Source organism: Hermetia illucens, chromosome 4, assembly GCF_905115235.1.
Source record: "Hermetia illucens chromosome 4, iHerIll2.2.curated.20191125, whole genome shotgun sequence".
In the NCBI taxonomy this organism is placed as follows: Eukaryota; Metazoa; Arthropoda; class Insecta; order Diptera; family Stratiomyidae; genus Hermetia; species Hermetia illucens.
The window spans coordinates 164707682-164733030 of NC_051852.1; the positions used below are offsets into that span (position 1 = coordinate 164707682).

General features: G+C 47.3%; 1 protein-coding gene across 1 annotated transcript in view; it reads right to left on the reverse strand.

The window, feature by feature from the left end:
* The window catches only part of LOC119654722 (neuromodulin), a 74396-nt gene extending 49759 nt beyond the window's left edge, over positions 1-24637 (reverse strand). Inside the window, exon 1 of the mRNA XM_038060244.1 lies at positions 24251-24637. Coding sequence (XP_037916172.1) covers positions 24251-24575 — 325 coding nt within the window. The 5' untranslated portion in view covers positions 24576-24637. The remainder of the gene's footprint in view (positions 1-24250) is intronic.
* Between the last annotated feature and the right edge of the window lie 712 nt (positions 24638-25349).

The following is a 25349-nucleotide window of genomic DNA, read 5'->3' on the forward strand; positions in this document are numbered from 1 at the left end:
TCAAAGCGAGAGGATTGAGAATACTGGAGTATCTGGTAGGAACCGAATTGCAGATTCTCAATTCGGGTAACGAACCCACTTTCTTCAACGTAGTCAGGCAAGAGGTTATCGATGTCAAGGTGTCATCCAATGACAATGCGGCTCTTGTTAGAGACTGGAGAGTACCAAAATGATATTAAGCTTTCGGATCACAAGCACATTGATTTCGTAATGGGTATGGATGGACCTCCATCCACTCCATTTCGGAATCCACGTAAGAGAGATTGGGCGACATACAAAATAGAACTGAGAACTCGGGCGCTCATACGATACCTAGGTGAGGTATCAAATCTGTTGGTGGAACTGAGAAAACAACCCAGATGACCATAACTAGCATGAGAGAAGCTTCCAAAGATAGCTGTCTACTAATGATGACAAAGAAGGGTAAAAAACCTTGATGATTAGATTTGGCGAAACAGAGGAGAACGAAAAGGATGCTGCTGGCTGGATTCGGTACAAAGGGGCTTAAAGAGCTGTAAAGAGCTTGAGGCAACCTCAAAATTGAAGCGGATCTTTGTCAAAAAACATAGCCCGCAGTTGGGCTGTCTACGTTTACAGAGCGATAGGTATACAGAAAGCGATGAGGAAACGGCAAACCATTTGCTTAAAGTGCACTTCTCAGCCAGCATCCAAAATCTCATCTCGGGGCCGACAGATACATCATCCCTCAAACGGAATATTGGACTCTAGCATGCAAAGTAGTTTCACTGGAATGGGTGAAATGGACATTTAACTCGTTCCATAGATACAAATCTGTGGGTCCGGATGGCATTATTCCTGCTCCAGTAATAGAGGGTATGGATACCCTGAATCTATACATTCGGAATAGACACCGCGCCTGCCTAGCGCACGCTTATATTCCAACCAGCTGGCGTGTTGTGAAGGTAATATTCATTCCCTAACCAGGGAAACCTATCTACACAGACGGCAGGCCTCCTCAGACCCCAACGAAGAGTCTACGCATTCTCTTTTTCTGGAGAATGTTCTTAGATTCGTGAAAGCCTTGTGACGCCGTAGGCGAGAGGCCGATAAATAGACGATCTCCGGAGATAGTACAATGGGCCTAACAAAGGTCTAAGTGCTTGAGCTGCGGTTCCCTCATTAAGCTAAACTAACTTACTAACTAGCGCTGGCTAACTCCGCTACGCTTGCTGGTGGGTCATCATGGTCGTTACTGTCAATTTGATAGTTCTCTTGCCAGTGGAATAAAAATGTTGATCGAAAATTCGGCAATATGTGGTTCTGGAAAGTAGAAGCGGCTGTAACTTCAGAGAATCGCAACTCAAAATTTCTTGTTGGAATTAATTGAGTTGGTTAAAACCATTGGAATATGCAATCACAGTTCGCAGTAACATTTTCAAAAAGCGAACCAGAGTTGGCCTGGCCCGCCATCAAGTGGATGGCAGATTCAGGGCTTCGTCAATTCTAAACAAAAATTATTTCAGTTTCGACCGGGTTTGGCCAGAAATTTCTCCTGAATATAATTTACACCCAGTGGAGGTGGATCTAGCGTTGGAAGCCAAAGTCGGCAGAAACTACGCCTCCTAAATATACAAATTGATAGATGCCTTCGCTTCTCTACTCATTAATGCAGTCAAGGAGAAATAATATCGGTGAAAAGATGAAAGTCTCCTCCGGGCTCCGCTTCAGGCTTCAAATTCCTAGGAAGTTTTACTTCGGTGCAGCACTTGACATTTTTTGCCAACCTATGTCGCTCTGATAATAGCTCTCAGTTTCTCTGGAATGCCCCTTCTGCGTAGAGCACACTAGATGCACTCCGTTTTGACGCTATCGAAAGCTTTCTCGAAATTGATGAAGAGTGGATGGAAATAAGATCTAAACTTCTATACTTCAAAATAGTCAACCCATTACACCAATATGCCCATTCGATCGGAGATCAGATTTCCCTCTTTGCTAGCTACACTCATCGTCAAACTACCCGTTCTGATTTTTTTGCGACTGGGGCCAAATATGTTTGTGGCCGTATCAATGATGATAACGTTCTTTAGGTGCTGTAAAGATCATTTGTGGATGCTTCATCCCCAGAATCTCTGTTGGCTTCGGTCATTGCGGCATCCATTCCCTCTTATAGGTGTTATGAATGGTTAAGCTGTGGATGGCTTCAGTGCTAATCTGATTGTAAGAGGGGATTGTATGTGGTCTTGTTGTTCGAGCCCGGAGTACTATGGTTTCATCTGGAGAGGCCCACGTTTATTTATTGATCGTTTTCCGTGCAAACCAGGTAATTCCAACAACCATTTCGTGTGACACTGCTAATTGAAGTATCCGCATTCCGTTATCATTGGTATCCTTACATAAGCTATGGGAGCCGACGTATTGCCTGAATACGGGCGCCTGCTCTACTTGTCTCTTAAAGTCTCCAAGTATGATTTTGCTACCAAACTTGGGACAGGTTTTGAGGGTCCGCTCAACTGCCAGTAGAGGGTATCCTTCTCCAACTCTGCAGTCTCCTCTGTAGGAGCGTGAATGTTTATAAGATTTACATTTCTAAATTTGCCACGCAAACGATTGTTTATGTTTTCAAAGCCGATAACAGCAGGTTTCATTTTTTGGCTGACTAAGAAACCTACCATGGCCGTCAGGTTGTAGATAAAATTCAGCTCAATAGGTTACGGTGGGCGGGTCGCTTAATCCGTATGGATGAGGATGATCCCACCCGGAAAGTCTATAAGGGCAATATCTATGGTAGGAAAAGAAGACGAGGCAGACCCTGCCTAAGATGGAGCGATGGCATAGGTCAGGACGCCAGACAGCTTTTAGGGATATCGAATTGGTGGACCTCGGCGCAAAACCGGGATGTCTGGAGTTCCTTATTAAGACAGGCCTAGACCGGATACCGGTTGTTGCGCCGTTGATGATGATGATGAAGAAACCTACCCCGAGCACATTGTTTACTGGATGGCCGCTATAATATATGGTGTAGCGACTCTTCTCCAAGAAACCGGTCCCTGTTCAACTCATCTCCTGCAACACTGTTAGACTAGCCCTAAATTGGGACAGGGTATCGGCTAGTTTGGCAGCTCCTTCTCTAAACAGGGAGCGCACGTTCCATGAGAAAATGCACAAATCATTATTCCGTTGTCGCTGCCGGGTTCGTCGTTGGGTTATCAGTTCAGTTCGAGGCTCCTATCGTGGCTTCGTAACTTGAGTTTTCCGTGTAGGGTTGTCAGCCTTACCAACCTGGAGGACCAGTACAATTTGCATTAAGGGTCCTTTGGTTAAAATGAGTGTCTTGGGTTACTTAGCTCGATTAGTCACGAGTTACCTCTTGAAGGGGTCTATTTGGTAAGGAGGATTGACAAGCTGAACGAGTATATCGTGATAGCAGATGCCTCCCAAAGTTCAGGGCTGATACCCCTGTTGTGGAATGTCATGATGGAATGTCTAATTTCGCGTGTTGGAGGAGAAAACTTTGGTTGATTTTGCGGATGATTTGGAGGAGGTGCCAGTTGCCAAGCGAGGACATGGAACTATTCATGCCATCACATCACGGTTACGAATGGTCAAACTGGACCTGGAGGACGCAAAAAGGGAGGTGCACCTTATTACCGATGGCAGGAAAATCAATCCTGGCAACATGCAGATTGGTGAACACAAGGTCGTTTCAAAATCGATCGTTAATTAGATGGGGGTAATGGTGAGGATAAGTGAGTTTCACGGGTCTATGGGCGAGAGAAGGCAACCAACGCTAGTGGAGGACTAAAATGTAGTGCGAACCGGAGGAAGGTAATTTTGGTATCCTAGCCAATCGCTGCGAAGCTGTGCACCGTGTTTAAGACAGTATTGGCCAAGGTCAATGATCTCTCTAGGTCATCCAACGAATGAACCGGAGGAAGGGTGCGTTCAAGAGATGGCAGTTGCAGCATCGGTGGGATGATGTGAATCGAATGACCATTTAGAGCAGTTCTTTGCGGGGCAGAGTGGTTGTAGGAAGTATTTGCATTACTTTGGATTGGGCGCGTCTCCTATTACCTGAGGTTGTAAGTGATGAAGGAGCGAGGTTGAATGAATCCTTAAATGTGTAGTGACCGCGGCTACGCGACGGGAGCGGAATCTCATTCGGCTCTTTCTTAATTAATTTGCTTAAACAATGCATTTAATAGTGTGCAATTGCCTTAATGTTCGCTGCAGATTGCACATAATTGAATGCATTCGAGCCAATTGATCTTGACAAGAGGCGAATGATTTGCCGCATCCGCAGGCGCATGCGCATGTTGCCGCAACTTTGCCTAGCGAGTGAGAAAGGCTATGTACCGGGAACTGAAGCGGTGCGCGAGGAAAAAAGAACGGGGAGTTTCGGTTTAGCTTTCTGAGAAGGTGGAAGGTTGGAGGAGCACCGGGGAAGAGCCGCGAAGTGAGCCTAGGGAGAAGAAAAGAACAAAGTGTTGAAGCGGTGCGCCAGGAGAGAAAAAAAGAAAGGAGGCGAAGCAGCCCAGACTGGAGGGAAGAAGGAAAAGAAGGAAGAAGTGACAGTTGGAAGGAATTATTATGAATAAATTCCGGCCTAAGAAGGTGAAGTGCTTTACTTTGTGACGGGATTGATCGTGAGTGTCAAACATTGTGGAGAAATCCCAGAAAGATCTTCGCTAATAGGAAAAAAACCGATGTTTACAGCTAAGAAACGTGTGGATTCTAGCATAATATGAGTAATCGTTTAAGAGTTTAAGCAATACGCCTGCTAATAATATTTATATATAAATGAATTAATTTTTTTTATAATCGTTTTCCTTATAAAATTGTTTTTAGAACTTTGTACACCAGCCGCAATCCGAGCTCGGAGTGGCGTCCTGGGTGAGTTATTGTTTTTATTTTTCTTATTTTCTTATTTTTTTATTTTTTTTTCTTGTTTTTCTTTTATTTATTTTCTTTTCCTTCGTTGAATTTTATCTTCATTTTCTTTATTTTAATTATTGTTATGAAATTGATTGGAACAATGAATATTAATGAATAAATAGTCCAATAGTAGTTTGAGGACTTCCTCCCTTTCGAATCCTCCCCCCCGCAGAACTACTATACAAGGGACATCCTCTAAGTGAATAACTGGCCTGAGGATGTCGAGGTAGGGTGGGAACCTCAGAGGCCGTGCCTCATACAAGATCTGAGGCGGAAGAGGCGATCATTGAGACGGTGAACCGTCGTGGATCTTCCCCTCCACCACGCGCGCGGTCGAGCCATTTTTATTTTTTTTCTTTTAATTTCCAATTTTAGTTCGCGTTCTGTTTGTCCTTCGATAGGCGAAATCCGTATTAATGTCGAGTTTAGAATCCGGTGCGGACCCACGCATCGGAATAGATACGTTGTTTTGAGTAATGAAGCGTGAGGGATCAAAGCGCTCAAAGGACCCCCCACATTCCCACGAATTTAGACATTTGGCGACAAAGTTGGTAAAGTCAAGCAGGTTGGAAGCAGTGGACCTACGTTTAACGAAGTCGTGTTGTTCTTTCACTATGTGTTGGCCAAAGTGGGCGGACAACCAGTCGCTGACATATCTTTCAAGGATTTTGGAACAGGAGGAGAGGAGTGAGGTGGGACTACGTGATAGAGGACACAACTGAGTTGCTAAGGACCATAGGCGAATGATATATTCCCAAAGTTGTAGCGATTTAGGCGGAGACTCTTCTGCCTCTCTTAATTACTCAGAACAAAGATTTCTGCGATTATGGTGAACATTTAGAAGCAGAGTGGAGGACAACGGCAAATTTCTCACTATCAGGGAAGATGACCGATCTCTGGAGCCAATTAAACGACGTAACTATCTTAACAATTCCCGATTTGGCAACATACCTACGCATGTGTGCAGGGTGGAACCAAGAATAGATACTTCAAAGAACACATCGACAGGAAACTCTAGCGAGAGTTAGCTACAAGTTGTACCACTGATGTAGGGTACAAGTGGTTCCCGAAATATCGGAATATGCAAATAAAATAAATAACGCTAATGGCCAAGCAAAAACAGTCTAATTATTTCAAATAAGATTAGACTTAGAGGCATCAGGTTTGTCTTTACCATTAATTTTTCAACGCTACTCCTTGCCTTGGAGTAAATGCAGGGTATTCTATTTCTGCTTTTTCAGTTTTCTTGCTGTACGCTTAGGTGTGTTAGTTCCCTCCTCTTCAGTTGCCTTCCCTTTCAACTCATTAGATGCTTCACTGTTTTTTCCTTCTATCCGTTCATCAGTGCTGAGAATTCCTTCTTCTCGAAGTGTACCTCACAGGGTCCCGCCCTGTACATGCGACGAATCATGGAATGGAAGAGGGCCGTTTTTCGACTCATGAATAATTTTAGATATCGAACTCCACCTTTCCATTCCTGTTTATTATTTTGACATCCAAAAAGGGCAAGCTGTGGACCACTTCCGTCTGCATTGTGAAGGTAATCTTTTTGTGGATGTGTTTGCGACTTGCCTCTTGACCACGGCAAGGACATCATCCACATATCTTACCCAAAAAGGAAGGGATTACTCCCTCTTTTGTCATCCCTTTTTCCATTTTTTTCATGAAGATTTCGCTGAGTAGTAGAGAAAGGGGGTTACCCATTGCAACTCCTGAAATTGTCTTGAAGAAGCTACCCCTGAAAGTGGAGTAGATTTCGCTCATACCTAGGGAGGCCAGATTTATGGGTTGGCGAACCTCCATCCTCCACTCAGGTGAATCTTCTCTTTTCAGGAAGTCCTCTTTCAGCTAGCAGAACGGCTCTTTTACAGGTATGCTAGGAAATAGAGCTTTCGTCGATTGCTATTTCCTTCAGGTTTTCGCGGATTCGTTCGATAAACTCCTACCGATGGGCGTCAGCTGGATTGTGCAAAATAATTTCACAATTTGCTAGCATACAGATTTATATTTCGTCTTTATCCGTTTGTTGGCTTTTACAACACGTGCTGCTAATTTGATTGTATTCCTTAGCCCCACCCCAATTGGTACGACAAAACGTCGCAAACTTGAATTCACTGGCCACCTATTAAGTAGATCACAAGCGGAGGAGAGTTGGCGAGAACTCGGACGGTCAACAACATCTGGAGAAAAGCAAGCAGCAACAGCCAGCCGACGAGCCACGAACTGCGAAACCCTTCGTCGACGTGGCCAAGAACCACTTACGTGTAGCGCTGCGGAAGACAATTCCTCTAGTGGCAAACTAGCATCGGCGGTGTGAACTAGCGCCGGAGATGTAGACTAGTGTGAAGGCCAGGTTGCCCGAGATGGCCATTTGGCATCTCCTGGACGCCAAAGGCAAAGCCGCGGAATCCATCCCCTGCTTTGATTCCTCTCAGCTGGTCCGTGGATTCCACGTTATAGGATGCGAGGACAAATCTCCAGTGACTTTCTCGATTCGGGCGTCGTTACGATCAGCAGCACCTGGGAGGGCGTAAAGCTCAGAGTATCTACTACGACGAGATTCCCAGAAGATTGGGTGCTTGCATCTGGGAGATCTACTTGGATAAGAATAAGCTCGTCCAATCCCTGATCGTGTCCGGATAGCTGGATTGTTAGAGCATAAGGCTGTCGTACGGAAGGTCGCGGTTCAAATCTCACTGGTGGCAGTGGAATTTGTATCGTGATTTGACGTCGGATACCAGTCGACTCAGCTGTGAATGAGTACCTGAGTCAAATCAGGGTAATAATCTCGGGCGAGCGCAATACTGACCACATTGCCTCCTAGTGTACCGTTACGGTCTTGAATGAAGTGCTCTAACACACTTCAAGGCCCTGATCCAACATGGATTGTTGCGCCAACGATTATTATTATTAATCCCTGATCTCCAATATCCACTCTTATCATTACAATCTGAAAAGATATTTCAATCTTTCCACATTCTTGCCCAAAACAGTTGAGCAGAACTGAACTCCGCAAATATCGTGCTCAGAACAAAATTTTATCTTTTGACTGCATTCGGCGCATGAACATCTTCTTCCAAACAGACCCACCCCCCGCGTTCCCTATCGCTCTCATAGGCCATTGAACGACCTGTTCAAGTTCTTGACGAACTTGACATATTTCCACCTTGTTCACGTTTATCGTGCGACAGGAGATAAGTTTGCGCGTCATAAAAAGAAATCACGGCACACATCACATCGACAGGGGCACGTGTGTTTGTGGCGGATTCAATATGGGCTCCGTCTATCCACAAGGATGACATTCAAAATCTGTTTATTTCCTAATGAAATTAAATTTTGGGGAAATTATTGAATTGAATGGGAGAGGACGGCCATCAGGGCAAGGACCATGGCTTAGAAATTTGCATATTTGCACGTCGGGTCGGACAAGTCATCGGTCGTTCTCATTGTGTCCTTGCTGTCTGTTCGCAGGCGAGGTGTGTTCCTGTTCGCCTTTCAGCCGTGTCGAAATTAAATGAAATTTCCTTTGATACATATCCAAGCGGAAAGTGGAAAGGAACGGCCAGGAAAGGAAGACGCAATCTAAATATAGTTCGCCTATAGTTCGTCTGAGGTTTCTCGTGAGAAGGTGAGGCCCAACGACTTTCCAGGACACCTTTTGCTCCTATCCGGCCCCGTCCTCTGATTCACTTCCTCGCCTGCTCCTTGAATTCGATACCGAGGGTATAGGTGGCGTTACGGTCAGCGGATTGCACGCACACCCCAGGAAAAAAATCGATAATAATTTAGTGAATACATCCTTGCTCCATTGTACCGAGGCGAGTGAATCCGCCGAATGAAAGGCAATACTCCGAGGAGCTGGTTAAGGATACAAGTTTAATGAAATATTTAGAACCTAATTAAACCGTTGTCATGGGAGGATTTACAATTCGTAAAATAATGAAATTAAAAGAAATTTTCTTGTGCTGCGTTTTGGATTATTCATGCGTCGGCTGCCTGTGGTGCCTTGGCATGGCGAGCGTGTTCAGGACGATAACATATTCAGGACTTCCCGTCCTTAGTCTGTCCGGGCGGGAAGCATTTCCTGCCAATAAATCTAATGAATGGGAAAATAATGAGAATTTATTCTTTCAGATTTCAGGTGATTCAGATTTGGAAATTTCAGAGTATTTTTATGCGGGGTGGGGGTGGGGGGCGACTGTAAACAGACCAAAATAATAACAACAATGATCCGAGGGGATTTGCTCGTTTTTCAGTATCAAGAATTTGGTGGAAGTACTTGATACATTTGAAATGTACATGCGTGAGTATGTCAGCAATGGTATTTCGAATGTGTACTGAAGATATACGTTATTGCGTTTGTTACGGTTGTGACGACATTCTTACGTAAATTAGATACTTATAGCGCTCGAATGCTGGTATTAAGATAAAATTAATACTTTGTGGTGACTGTTTTACTAGCCGGGCGTATGCTGGAAGGAACAACAAACATTGATCCGTAAAGACAGTCATGTGAGTCTGACTTTCCCCCGCTGTCGCTGCGGACTCCACTAGGAGTGAATGATATGCTTGTTATCAGTATTGCATAATTAACGAATATGGTGAACGCCGATCGGTAAATCAAATATTGAACGAGTTACAGATTAACGTTTCAGGAAAATTAGTGGACGACATAGTACTCTTTAAGATTTGGAAGAAAACAGAATCTTATTCAAAGCGACTAAGTGTAGTTATATTTGTATAATAACATGGACTTAGCTCGGAAAAGGTTACGCCTATTGGCACGAAATCTAGTAAGAAAAGGAAAGGGGGTGTATTTTCTTTTCACTGGATATGGTCATGTGGGGTATCAAATAAAACGCCTCGCTAAATACTCTTTGAAAGCACCATTAGTATCGTCAAAGTGCAAGGCCCTATCCGGGGAAACTACCCAAACGAACGTTTTAAACAAGCCGGAAAACCGGAAGCTGGACCCTTCGAGTATAAAGGTTTATTGCTGAATTTATGTGAGAAATTTCCTATGCACATTATCCCATTCGTACATACCTGCCTGCAACAGTGCTGCCTTTTTTCGACGTAGGTAAGTAGGTATCAGTGGTCGCTCCGAGGAGCCCAATTAGCGCTTTGGTGCGCCGTTTTGATGCCACAAACTCCTAAGACCGTGACTGTTTTTATAGGAACAGGGAAGCAGAGTCCAGCTGGCTCGGATCTTCAGAGCCAGCCCGTAGCATTCACGAAAGAAAGCAGTTCTCTCACCCTGCAGTTAGAAATCTCTCTGAGGTCCCCAAAGAATGGTTTACCCAGTATCCGCAGCCTGACTCTAGCCAGAGCTGGGCAATCGCAGAGAAAGTGCATGGGTTTCCCTTCCTTCTCCGCAGCTTCGGCAATGCAAGTTGAAGGGTATGCCGAGCCTAGCGGCATGGTCCCCTATGGGCCAGTACCCCGTGCAGACCGTCGTAATCTTGAATGCATTTGCACGCGTCTGGCACAGGAGCTCTCGTGATCGGGCTAAGTTCTAAGCGGGTCAAATTCTCCTTGACTTGGCACAGCTTGTAAGGCTTCGCCATCTCAGGCCCGCGGCTGCTCGGTAGTGCATGTAGACGCGGCCCCCGACAGCCAGCAGCGTGAACGCCGACTGTATTCACCGAAGGACTGCCAAGGACGCTCCCCCCTCTATGTTCCCATGCCCGGGAACCCAGAGGAGAGTGATTTTGAGCGTGCCGCCCAGACGGTTAAGCGCGTCTCTGCACTGCCCCATCAGCCTGGAAGATGTCGTCGTTGAGTACAAGGCCTTGATGGCCGCTTGGCTGTTGGTCAGAATGGCTATGTTATGCTTAGGGCTCGAATCACGCTCCAGCTATCGACAGACTTCCAATATCGCCAGTACTCCCGCCTGGAATACACTGGCGAAACCTGGGAGACCATACGACTTGGATACACAGTGTGTATTCAAGAAAACTCCCGCGCTGACTGCACAGGCCATCTTTGATCCGTCCGTAAAGAATACTGCATCATAGTCTTGCAACACGCCACCGGTCTTCCACTTTGCCTTGACTAGAAGGCCCACAGCAAAGTTTTTTGTGAAGTTCAGCTTGCGTGTGGCATAGTCCGTGGGGGATGCCCAGATTTTCCGAGGTATTTCATCTAGGATGTTGCTGTGGCCATAGGACTTCCCTGCCCAGCATCCGGACTCATGTAGTCTGACGGCACTGGTCGTTGCGACATATTTAATGTGGAGGTATAGGGGGAGGAGATGCAGGAGAGAGGAGATGCATTGAAAGCATCTGCCGGGCAGGACTGCAGAGCCCTAGTAGCACCTGCACATGCGGTTCTTTGAATCCTATTAAGCTTCGTTCTATTGTATTTTTTCTTCAAAGCCTGCCACCCATACAATACGTCAGGATCGGACGCCCTATAGCCGTGTACATCTATAGCGGTGTACATCCTCGGCCGGAGACTCCATTTCTTTGCAAAGGTTCTCTTGCACGCATAGAAGGCTATACAGACCTTCTTAACCTTCAGTTCTATGTTCAACCTCCAATTTAGCTTAGGATCCAGGATTATACCCAGATACTTTACATTAGGGGAAAGAAGCAATCTTTGTTCATTCAGCCGTGGTAGATTCAGAATTTAGGTATCCTTGTCTTGGTGGTGAACAGCATTAGTTGCGTTTTGGTTGGGTTTATGCTGAGTCCGCATCTTGCGGCCCACAGGCACACCTTTCGCAACGCTCCTTCCATGATGTCGCTCATAATAGACAGAAACATTCCTGATATTAATATCACCAAGTCGTCGGCATACGCCACCACCTTCACCCCGCTGCTGTCCAATGTACGTAAAATTTTGTCCATTACTATTAACCAGAGCACCGGTGAGATGGCACCACCCTCGGGCGTGCCTCTGTTCACAGCTCTGGTCAAGTGGTTGCCTCCCAGATCGGACTGGATTATCCTGGTACTCAGCATGGATATAATCCAATGCGTGAGATACTCCTCCAATCCAATACCGGTCAAGGCTTCCTTGATGGCGTTGGTACTGACGTTGTTGAAAGCTCCTTCTATATCCAAGAAGGCAGCAAGGGTATACTGCTTGTACTGCAGCGACCGCTCAACCGTGCCAATTACCTCGTGGAGGGCGGTTTCTGTGGATTTTCCTTTGAGGTAGGCATGCTGGGACTTAGAGAAAGGCGTTCTCTCCATAATCGTCCTAAAGTGAATGTCCAGGACGCGTTCTAGGGTCTTCAGCACGAAAGAGGTCAGGCTGATTGGCCGAAAGTCCTTCGCGGACTCATGACCGCGCCTGCCCGCTTTCGCACCCGTGCGCGCCTCTAGGACTGCGGTACGTATCCTAAAGTGATGCAGCTCCGGTAAATCTCAACAAGCCACGGCACAACCCTTTCCTGCTGCTTCTGTAGCATGACTGGCATTATGCCATCTGGGCCTGGAGATTTGTATGCGGAGAAGCTGTTTATAGCCCAGCCGATCCTATCCCCGGTAATTACCGATTTGATAGTCTCGCACAGCTGGGGTTGCCGCAAACCCTCCAAGTGAGGTTCTGACTCACAGTCCTCCTCGCTGGAGGGAAAGTGCGTTTGCACTAGCAGCTCCAAGTTTTCGCTAGAAGATTCCGTCCAGGAGCCTTCCGACTTTTTAAGGAGGGATAGACTCTTATGTTCCTTGGACAGAATCTTATTGAGCCTCGCGGATTCACTAGTGCTTTGAATGTTCTGACAATAGTCTAGCCAAGACCGCCTCTTGGTGGTCCTGATGGCCGACTTGTACTTCTTTAGGCAGTCCTTATATGGCTGCCAGTATTTTTGCCTGTAGCAGATGTTGAAGATTTCTCTGGTCAGCTTCCTGAGACTAGAGAGATCTTCGTTCCACCATGGTGGCAGGGTCTTTTTGCTGTACTTAGCAGGGCACGAGACTTTGAAGGCGGTATCAAAAGCCTTCTCCAGAGCCCCGACCTTTGACACCAGTTCGTCTGTCGTGCCAATCCTACCAATTTGCGCACCGGGGAGTTTGTTCTTAATTACCTGACCAAACTGTCTCCAGTCGATCCTCCTGGGGTCTCTAAAGGGCTTGGAGATCTCCGCGGCGAGATCTAGTTTACCCACTAAAACCACCCCCGCCCCCGAGTCAGCTCATTCTAGCTTAGTCGCCTTTCTTCTATACGCGGCCCATGCGACCGCGCTTTTCTCCTCACCTCTGCTTTTCGCAGTTTGGTTTGGATAGATGCGATCATGGAGTTGACCGCATCCCAATTTTCTTGATGTGCTAGCATTTTCGGCGCCAGATTTTCTGGTGTCAGCACCTCTCATAGAGTCTCCTCTAGATTCCTCCTTTCTTCCACAAATCTCGGACAGTGGAAGAATACATCCTCTGGGTTCTCTGGGACTCCATCGGAATTTGGACAGTCGGGTTAGGCCTCCAATTTAAACCTGTGCAGATATTGGCGATATCCTCCATGCCCCGTGAGAAACTAGGTGAGATTATAATTAATCTCACCGTGTCGTCTCTCCAACCACTCCTTGATGGCAGGAATGAGCCTGTGAGTCCACCGACCCTTTCCCGAGCATTCCAAATGCTCTTGCCATCTATTTATGGATCTCCTCCTCTAAGCGTTCTTTGTCTGCAAGAAACAAGAGATTGGCTTCGTATTGTATATATTCGCCATCTCATCTGCCAAGATGTCAATCTACATCATTCCAGAGATGACGAATGCTGCATCATCTTTTTTTTTTTTTGTGCGTACACGGAGGTGGAAAATCTTAGAAAGACAAGTCCGCCGCCCGAACGGCGGAACTACAGCGGGCGCGTGTGGGATTTACACCCACTAAAAACCACCCTCGGTTTCTCCAGCCCCAGCACCGCGGGACCACCATTGAGGTATTACTTCGCGGGATAGGTTTGCTCTTAGGCACTCATCCTTCTCCTATTTGCAGCTTTCCTCCTTGTTTGTCCCTTCAGCAACTCCTCCTGCATTTGGATGATTGCGGAGCCAACCGCAAGCCGCTTCTCCTCGGACTCCAGCATCTCAGTAACCAAGCTCTCCGGGGTCCCGCTCCTGCCCAGCACCTGGTTTAAGCTCCTTCTCTCCACCGCAAATCGCTGGCAGTGAAACATCACATGCTCTGGATCCTCCGGTATGCCGTCGCATCTGGGACAGTTCGGAGAATCATCCAACCCAAAGCGGTGCAGATACTGCCTGTAGCCACCACCGTGCCCCGTGAGGAACTGGGTAATGTGGTAGTTGGTCTCCCCATGTTTTCGCTCAAGCCACACCCCAATGTTGGGAATGAGCCTGTGCGTCCACCGACCTTTCGCAGACTCGTCCCATCTGCGTTGCCAGAGATCAAGCGACTCTGACCTTGCCGCATTTCTACGCTGTGCATGCCCCTCCATATGTCTTGCATTGTACAGGACACTCATTTCTTTGGCCAGAATGTCAACCGGGATCATGCCTACCACCACCAATGCTGCCTCATCTGATGTGGCTCTAAAAGCACTGCAAACCCTCAAGCCATCCGCCGGTAAACCGAGTTCACCTGCTTCCGTCTCTGAGAGTTTGCAAGCGCCTCTGCCCACACAGGCGACGAGTAGAGCAGGATGGAGCGCACCACTCCAGCTAGCACCAACCTCCGGCAATGTTTCGGCCCACCAATATTTGGCAACATTTTTGCAAGTGCCGTGGTGGCACTGGCTGCCTTTTGGCATGCATACTCTAGGTGTTCCCTAAAACTCAATTTGGTGTCAATTATTACCCCCAGGTATTTGATAGCCGGCTTTGATACGACCGTATGTCCACCGACCTCCAGTTTCACAGTGTTATTTTTCCTGCGGTTCGTTATTAAGACCGCTTCCGTTTTCGCGTCCGCCAAGGTCAGCCCGGCCTTTTCTAGCCAGGACTTTACCGCTCTCACTGTTTCCGTTGCGTAAACCTCCACATCTTCTGGGTGTTTTGCTGCAACAACCACAGCTAGGTCATCAGCAAAGCCGACAATCGTAGTCCCCTCTGGGACGGGAAGAGCAAGCTCCCCATTATACATGATAATCCACAACAGGGGACCAAGTACCGATCCCTGTGGTACCCCGGCTGTGACAATGTACTCTTTGGGGCCCTCATCCGTCCCGTACAAGAGAGTCCTCTCTGAGAGGTAGTTTTCCACCAAATTCGCTAAGTATCCGGGGACACCTATGTCAACCAACGCCCCTTTAATTCTATTCCAGTTGGCCGAGTTGAATGCGTTTTTCACATCCAACGCCACCACGGTACAGCAGCCGCCAGAAATCGGTGCACCTTTTGCCAGGTTTACCATCATGCCAATTGCGTCCACCGTAGAGTGGGCGCGTCGGAAACCAAGCTGGCGTTCCAACAAACCATTGCTGGTTTCGACGATGGGCAGGAGTCTGTTGTAGATGACTCTCTCCATCATCTTCCCCATTGTATCCAACAGGCAGATAGGACGATACGACGCTGGGTTTCCAGGTGGCTTGCCAGGCTTCGGAAGCAACACCAACTTTTGCTGTTTCCACTTCTTTTAGGCACGCCTCGAAGGTGTTGGCGAAAAGGTCGGGCCTAGTCTTCATTGCCAGTTTTAAAGCTCGGTTGAGGATGCCATCCAAACCTGGGGCCTTGTTGTCACCGAACCTATCACATATTTCCCGCAGCTCCTCCACAGTTACAGGCGGTATTATGCCGTCATTTAGCTGGACAAAAATTTGCCTTCCTCTATTTTCGGGGTGAGGGAACAGAGTGGTAACAATCTGTTTCAGGAGGCGCGGACAGGTCACCTGGGGTAATTTCCCCAGCCTTTTCATCACCACTATGTAAGCCTCGCCCCAAGGGTTTATTTCGGCATGGTCACACAGCTGTTTGAAGCAGTTCTTTTTGCTCCTCCGAATGGCTTCCTTTAGGCGGCCACGCAATTGCTTGTGTGCCTCCTCTCGACCGTCGCTACCGGGTTTTCCCCTGAGCCTCTGACAAAGCCTCTTTGCCCGGTAGTTGGGTTGCCTAGTGGGGAGCAATCGCATAGTAGCATCGCATGCTTCCGTCACCCATCGAGTGATCTGGGTGGCTTTCTCTCCAGCCGTACCATTCAGGGATATGTCGGATTTGAGCACCGCAGAAAACGTGTCCCCCTTGAAAGCTTTCACTGTCCAGCCAAGCATACCACCCGACATTCTGCGAAAACTCTTTTTCGAGCTCGATCCGCCCTTGATCTCTATGCAGATTGCTTGGTGGTTGCTGTGAGTATAGTCCTCACTGACATGCCAAGCGATTCTACTGGCTAAAGTGGCACTCACGTATGTCAGGTCCACTATAGACCCCAGGCCCCTTCCCCGCAAAGTGTACGAAGACCCAACATTCCAACATGTAGATGTGGATGCCCTTCACCTTCGCTCTGATGAAGCCCTCCTCCGGGTGCTCCATTATTTCCACAAGTTCACAGCGCTGCTTGGCCCGTTTGGTCTTTGACCCAAACGCTACCACCGTGGTTTCGGTATGGTTCACTTAGTATGGCCCCATCGATGTTTTTCTCGCGGATGGTTTGCGAGAGTAGATCCTGCGCCGCCTTGCAGTGGTTGAGGTTGATTTGTATCAACCTCATCTGCGATTTGTGCTAAGGGCTCTCCTGTATTCCGGGCACCTGCTGCTGCCTGCAATGTGCCGATGGTCCAAACCCTCCTTTCCTTTGCACAGTAGACAAGTTGGGTCAGCTCCGCAGTCCTTGCTGATATGGCCTTCCACTTCGCATATCCTGCATTGCTTTGACCTGTCATTTGAGTTAGTGCATGCCTTCGTGATGATATGATTCTCGATTCTAATGCAGTGCTATGTCGTCAGCGTAACTCACCACTGTGGCTTCCTCCGGAAGGGAAAGATTAAGTACATCGTTGTACATCATGTTACACAGTAGTGGACCCAATACGAAGCCCTGTGGGACACTCGCGGAAATAACGTACTCCTGGGGTCCGTCATTGGTGTCACATCCAGGGTTACTACCACGCAATAGTTGCAGGTACCACCTGTTCCGTGAATTGCATCTTCGGCCAAGCCAGTAACCAATTTGATGGCATCTATGGTTGATCTGGTTTTACGAAACCCCTAGTGCCGGACTAATCTATTATAGATTACCCGCTCTAACATTTTCCCCACCGTGTCCAGAAGACATATGGGTCGGTATGAGGATGATTCACCTCGAGGTTTACCAGGCTTAGGCAGAAGTACCAACTTCTGCCGCTTCCATGCCGCTGGAAATATTTCCTCGGGCATGTACGCTTCGAACAACTCAGCGAACATGTCCGGCCTGGATTTCACGGCAAGCTTAAGGGCCTTATTCGGTACTCCGTCAAGGCCCAGTGCTTTATTGTCTCCTATTCTACCGCAGATCTCCAGCAGCTCGTCTCTGGTGACTGGGGCAATTGCCGTCACATTCAGAGGTGCTTAGAATGTGTTGGTGCTCTCCTCTTGCTGGGGGAACAACCCCTGGATGGATCTGCGGAGATGAATGGCCTCTAAATCGTCCCATCATGATTCTATAAGCACTCCCCTACGGGTTTACGTACGCTTCTGAGCAGAGCTCTTTAAAGCATTTCCTCTTGCTTCGCTGGATGGCGAGTTTGAGGGTTTTGCGGGCTGCCTTATAGGCCCACTCTTTTTGCCCCTGATCGACTCTACCTACCGCCCTCTGATCCGCTCTTCTGGCTCGGTGGCAGCCTGATCGAAGGCCGATCAGTTCAGTATTCCACCAGTAGTTTGGTCTTCCACTGGGGAATGCGCACCTCCTAGGCATGGACGCGTCACATGCTTTGGCGATGCATTGAGCCAGATGGACGGCTCATCCAACCACACCTCTATGAAGGTCTGTTCATCCAAGGATTTTGCGGACCAGTCTGGAATCTTTTTCGGTTTCGGGCATAATAGCTCTTTGCCCTGTGTCTTGACACATGTCTCAAAGAAGATCCGTTGTCGTTGTCGGGTCGTCGTTTTGAAATCCATCCTGCCCGAGGCTCTTTCCGTGGCTTCGTAACAAGTTGTTTTCCGTGTAGGGTTGTCAGCCCTACCCAACCCCCAACTTGGAGGACCAGTTGGTACAATTTGTCCCGTTTTTAGGCGCGGGAGACTCGTCTTCATCGTTCTCCGTCTGCAGCGGAGATAGGTTTTGGTAGTAGAGCTGTTGGTGTTGATTCAACAGGCATTTCCCAGGTTTTATACTCCATCGTGGGACCTATACTACCCTTTGACCACCAGTTTCGTCAAACTACACACTTAAATCAAGGCCCTATTCTGGGAAACTACCCAAACGAAAGTTTTAAACAAGTCGGAATACCGGAAGCTGGAGGCTTCGAGTATAAAGGTTTTGTGTTCATCTTATATGATAAATTACGTTCCTGACGCAAGATGGCACGGTAACCAGCTGTAACATCTTGTAAGCGGTCTTCCCAGCCGTATGTGTCAGTGGGACGTCCATGGGGTAAGGTTGTAGCTGGTCAGTTGAGGTGAACGGTTCCTGCAGGATCCGGAATCCAACACGCCACTTTGCTACATTCCTGAGACGGGTGGAGCGTGGTTTAGGGAGGTAGCGCGCCTTAACCTCGTGGAACACCTGAGTTAGTACAGCTTAAAGGACAGACAGACAGACAGATAGACAGACATTAGTTTAAGCTTACTCAGAAGACGCGCAGGTTGGACTACTCCTGAAGGTCTACGGGACTTTCGCTGGCTGCCTGCTGATGGTAGGCAGGAAGGAAGGGAGTCAAGCTCAGTGATGTGATTCTGATACCAGATGATGGGTGTGACGAATGTCAGCGAGCGAATGACCACACGGGAGTGGCATTTGCTGCGACTGCGAGTTCATAAAGGATAGGAAGAATATCAACTAAAATATTAGGGCTATGATGAGAGGTATCAGAATGCGTATGGCACAGCCCAGAAGGAGAAAGGAGCGTGTAAACCTGGCAAGGAAGTTACCCAGGTGACACTTCCTCTGCGAAGGTTATTCGGCAAGAACGCTGGACCTCCCCCCCCCTGGACCCCAACAGATCCCCAAAAGGATGAAACGCCCTTCTCCAAAGAAACCGAAGCAGGCATCGAAAACAGCCAAAGATCTAAAAGCAAAGGCGGTAGCCGTGATGCCTGCAAATGAGGAAGAACATAAAATCCAAAGCACGGAGGCATGGAGCAAGGTTGTCTCCCAGAAGAGAAAGGGGAGGAGGAGGATGCGGCCAGAAGTGATCGTAATTTCCAAAAAGGGGGAAGCAAATTATGCCGACATTCTTAAATCGGACCCAAAGCTTAGGGATCTAGGAAAGAGCGTCAACCGAATTAGGCGGTCGCAGAAGAGAGTAAAGGAGTGGAATGATAAAACAGCGGAGAAATTCTTCGGCCAAGTGAAAAAATCCCTTGGCCACCAGGCTGAAGTAAGGGCCAGGGGCAGAAGGTAACTATCGAGTGCAAGGACATCGATGAGGTTACCACGAAGGAAGATGCCCGCGCAGCACTGGAAAAGGTGTTGTAGCTTTCGGGACTACAGGAGTCGGCAGTCAACTCGATGCGAAAGGTTTATGGGGGGACGCAGACTGCGGTTATCAGCTTGCCAGCAGGGACAGCGTCCGAAATACTAGCGGTGGGCAGAGTGAAGATAGGCTGGGTCAACTGTCGACTTAGAGAGCGAGTGGACATGAAAAGATGCTTCAGGTGCCCACGATAGATCAAAGCTGTGCAGAAAGTGCGGAGGAGAGGGACATATCGCCAAGGAGTGCACAGCTGACCCGAAATGCATGTTGTGTGAAGGAAAGAAAGACAAAAAACGCTGAACAGGGACACGCTTCCTGGCGAAGGGAGACTACATTATATATTACAGCTGATTTGAATTAAATCCGCATTCACTCTTTCCTCTTGATTACTCGTCTTGTCGATGAAGCATCCTCTTTCGTTTGCTAATCAAATGGATGGTGTGGTCGGTGTATCCTTTCAGTCTGACGACTTCAAAAATATGCTTCGTTTCACTCCCGCTGAGGAAATGGAAATAGTCAGCATCCGGTGAAACATGCAATTGAAAGAGGCGACTTTGTGCGAGCGAGGTTTGCATGGCTGGAAATAATTCGTTTGATGTGCGTCAGTTTCCTGCAGATTTCCAGGTCTAATTTCTTTTACTTTATCCTCAAGAGCTGGTCCAAGAAAGGTAATTGACCTTCATTTTCCATCTGCAGGGTGAACCCGGTGCTGAGGTGTCGTTTATTAAGGAAGTTGAGGGTGCTTTGCGTATCTTTTTTTTTGATAATAGCGCAGATTTCGCTCATATATCTCTTCCGAAATTTAGGCATTCCATAAAGAAATTCATAACGTCCATTATAAGTGGAAGGATCAACGCGTTTATCGGGGACGAACAACATTCTGTCCGAGGAAAGGGCTGCCAAATCGGAAAGCAGCTCATCATCGACTTGGCAGTTGTAGGACAGGTGACTAGAGGCCAAAGAATTCTTTTTATCATAGTTGCTGTATTGATTATGACAAGGCCTTTGACAGTGTAATCGGCTGATCGACGTCCTACATTTGGGGCGGCCTGGTCTGATTATGCTTCAACTTAAGGTTGCACAATTCGGCAAGGCTTTACAGGATCTCCACGCAGTGACCGCTAGAAACTGTCTTCGGCGAACTCTGAATATCTTGGGTACCTTCTGTTTCAAATAAGACGCTTATCCTGGTGGCTTATCCGGGGGGCTTGCCAGGGTGAACGGTCGTCCCGGACTACTCGTAGGACCAAGACAAAATACAAAAAAAGACGTAAGAAGAAGAGGTGGTGATACCAGGCACATTACCAGAGGACGAGCTGTTGGCATGCAACCAGGAGACAGTAGCCGTCGAGGGCAGTACAGTCGGTAGCAATCGTAGCACCGCTGGGTTGAAAACAACCGCAGTGACCTCCTGGAGCGAGGCGGCTGACTAGTGGTTTCTAGCTTGGAATCCACTGCTGTCGAGCTGGGTGAAGCAAGTACCAGCAATAGTAATCCTAACCTGAAACTTTCTAAATCGGGGCTCCCTCAGAAGCAAGGGCTGACATAATGTCGGTCACGCAAAACCGGATAAGAAGACGGGGTTCACTGAAATCCTGGTCAAGAGCCAGTACCAGAAGGCCATACATATTCTTAGAAAAATTACGACGAATAACGTGGCTGGTAAGTCGACGAGCGGGATGAAAAGGACCTTGTTAAATACCAGGCGATTGTTGAAAAATATCATAGTAAACACTTGGTAGACGAGTAGAAGGCAGAAGCCTACCGCTCTCGAACGTAATTGATCTGAGGACCAGGTCGAACAAAACACGAGTAGAGTGAAAGAGCTCGGACGATAAGCAACCTTTTTAAGCGCGTAAGAAGCAATATCCAGCCGACGATAAACGAATTGACCTCTCCGCCCTCACCCTCGTGGCTAGGAGTTATGTGTAGCGTTGTCGAATGATAATTCCGCTAGCAATAAACTAACGCCGGAGGTGTGGACCACTACTGAGGCCACACGGTCATCTCATCGAGCATCTCCTGGATGACAAAGACGAAAACAGGAGTTTTATCACCCTGCTTTGATTTCTCTCAGGTCGTCCGTGGATTCCAAGTCATCCCCTACGAAAGGATCTCTAGGAGACCAGTCGCTCGCATCTGGTTGCCAAAGATCTGCATGGATAAGGACAAACTCGTCCAATCCCTGTGCCTTCAGAACCCCAGGATACCCATGGGCGATTGGGTAGTTATCAAAGTAGAGGAAACCCACGTCAACAGCTAAATTTTTGTGTTCCCTATAACTAGAGGCGCAGAAAAGGCAGATTGCAAAGTGCGGTTCAGACTCAGGAATACAAAGGTGAAAGATCACCTGGATCCAGTCGACGCCGCTAACGAGTTATTGGAGGAGATAAAGATCGACGGTCCGACGAGAACTGACGAACCCCCTACGCAAGCAGATGATGTTGAGGGTAGCGAAGGTAAATTTGGAGCACTCGAAGTGCATCTCAGCTAATCTGGTGGTCTTACCTTTAGAGGAAGACATTGACGTCGCCCTAATACAGGAGCCCTGGTTCAGGAGAGACCTAACCATCAAAGAGCTGGTCAAACTGGAGCAAGCGGGAGTGGAGAACGTGTATATTTCTTGGGCTTACATGGCTCACGAACAATCAGTTCTGCCGAAAGAGCTGCAACATTTGACGTCCGCCAACGCAGCAAAGAATGTCAACCTATTGACAGGCTGCGACTGCAACGCAAGGCCCACGCTCTTTGACAGCTCGGAAATCAACGGAAGAGGTGAGTTATTCTTTAATTTTATTATTAAATCAAATCTATCAATGTGTAAAAGGGGCAGTACACCTTCCATTTTTCCAGCTCGGAGAACTGTGGCGGTTGGAAGGTGGTCCTCGATATTAAAGTACTAACCGACAGTGGAATTTCTAGGGTTTTCAGATCGGGTTCCTGGAAAAGGTATCCAAAACCGCTTTTAAAGTCTCGTGCCCTGTTAAATACAGCAAGAAAACATTGCCATCGTGGTGGAATGAAGGTCTGTCCAAACTCAGGAAACTGACTAGGGAGATTTTCAACATTTGTTACAGGCACAAATATTGGCAACCGTAGAAGAACTGCCTGAAGAAGCACAAGTCGACTTTCAAGACTGCCAAGAGGCGATCCTGGTTGGACTATTGTCAAAACATTGAAAGCTCCAGCGAACCTGCGAGGATCAGTAAGATCCTGTGCAAGCCCATCCTTTCTTAAAAAGTGGGATTGCTCCTCTTTTAGTGAAACCCTGTAGCTGCCAGTTTAGATAGACTTTCCCGCCAGTGAAGAGGACTGTGAATCAGAATCTTGCTTGGAAGGTATGCAGCCGCCCCAGCAATGCAAGACTATATATAAAAAGCTTCTTTGAATATAAATCTCTGGTCTTAGATGGCAGATTTGTGCCGTAGTTTGTTGAGATTCACCATATCTCTTCGGGATACGTACCATAGTTTTGGAGATGTGAAAGCAAGCAGACGCGGCCATGAGTCCACGACCAATCAGCCTTAACTCTTTCATCGCGTCTTGGATATCCATTTAAGGATGATTATGGAAAGAACGTCTTTTTCTAAGTTCCAGCACACTTCCCTCAAAGGTAGATCCACAGAAAACGCTCTTCAAGAGATACTTGCCGTGGTTTAGGAGTCACTGAAGTGTAAGCAGTAAACTCTAGCTGCCTTCCTGAACATAGAGGGAGCATTCAACAATGTTATCAACAACACCATCAATGAAGCCTTGACCAGTATTGGATTGGAGAAATATCTTGCGGATTGGATAATATTCATGATAGGAACTAGGATAATGCAGTTTGATCTGGGAAATAGGGACTTGACCAGAGCTGTGAGTAGACGTACGTCCTTCCGTACCATCTCTTCGGTGCTCTGGTTGATAGTGATGGACGAAATTTTACGGACATTGAACAGGGGCGAGTTGAGTGACATCATGGAAGGAGCATTGGGAAAGTTTAGCCTATGAGCCGCAATATGTGGACTCGGCATGAATCTAAACCAAACGGGCCTGATGATGATTCATAACGTCGGTGCCCGAATTCAACCTCCCGCGGTTGAATGAACAAAGATTGGTTCTTTCCTCCAATGTAAAGTGCCAGGGTATAATCCTGATTTCGAAGCTAAATTGGAGATTGGACATAGAACTGACAATTAAAAAGCCCTTCCATAGGTACCGTCCGTGGGGTCGAATCTATTCGCACTACTTAGCAGCCGGGCACCTCAGACGGCAAAGGCTCATCACCTGTGCTAAGTCAAGAAGGATTTGGCCGGCCTATAATGAAACCTGACCGCGAGATCCCTTGTGTTAGAAGCCTGTGAATGCATATAAGATTATGGGAGTCTCCACTGGTCTATAGGGGACCATGCCGTCAGACTTGGCATACCCTATAATTCGCATTGCCGAAGCCGCAGAGAAAGGAGGAGGGCCCTTAGGTACTAGAACCAGGCTACGGGCAATAGGTAAAACATTCTCTTGGGACCCCAGAGAGATCTCTAACGGGATGATGTGAGGGCTGGCTCTGAAGATCAGAGGCGGCTAGATTCTGCTGCTCTTATCAAAGCAGTCATGGTCTTTGGATTCTGTGGCATCAAAACTCGGGCTCCTCGGAATGGCCACTGATACCTACCCTCCATGAGAGAGTAGGGAGCTGGGACTAGTTTTAATGGTTAAACATCTCACATACTAGGGTGTCTAGGTCAAGAAAGACAGATAGACGGATAGCCAGAGAGACAGGCAGATAATAAACCGACTTTACTGTGAAAACATAGAACCTTTGCCACTGGATATCCTTGAAAGATACATTCACTCACCTTCTTCATCGAGTTCTTTGCTGACTTGCATTTGTTCCTTTATCCGAATACTATCCTGTCTCCACTTCTCATCCTCTGCTTCCTTCTCATCAACAGTGTCATTGTTGAATTCGTCTATTATACTATCACAAAGTTTTATCTTATCTACATTATCAACAGGGGTCGCGTTAATTGCGTTATATTGTTCGGCTTTTTCTCGATTAGTCACATTTTGATTATCGTCCGATTCAGTTTTCTCACCATTGGCTTGATTCTCTTTGTTTTCCTTGTTCTCAATGACACTGGGGTCGCCTTGCAATTGTTCCTGGCTCGTATTGCACCCCATCGTATAGGCGTCAAGCCTGGTACAACTATCACTACTGGCTTACTTGCGTTATTACACTTTTCGATTATTATCAGTTAATATCGAGGCACATTAATAACTACGACGGGACTCCGGGTGGTTGGGTTAGCTTTTTTGTTGACTATCAGGAAATCGAATCCTCTGGCTGCCAACTGTTTGTGGGGTACACTGAAATGGAGTTGTTTAATCAATTTCTCTACTGTTACGGGGAAGCTCCAGCTGATTGTACCGCCAAATCCTAATTGCAGGGAGGATTACGTGGCACTTGTAGCCCTGCTCGGAATGGGCAATCGTTCGGAGATGTTACCGCCGTTTAAATGGCATCAAAAGCCTGATTAGCACTAAAAACCTACTTCGCTCTTAATTTCCAACCAAATGCTCTACCACGCCTAGTTCGCTGATGATATATCCCTAGACTCCGCGATCCCTGTTGCTTTCGCCTTCGTCACCTGTATTTCATGGACAAATGTATATACATAAGTATATGTGGTCGGGGATGAATAAAAGAATATTTTAATATTTCCGCCCCCCAGCCCTCACAGAAATAGTTTTGTAATGATGGCCATGGTGGACTCTGGCAGTTTAGTGCCGCCAAATGTGCGTAGGGTGCGACCAAAAATGGCCAGTTATTTACTATACACTCGCACAGGTTACGTTATGTGTCTTAAATAATACTCTTGATGATTTCGGGCACGAAACATTCTAATGAGGGAGACTAGGCTCTGGGACATTTATGTGTGTCCTTAATTCTAATTA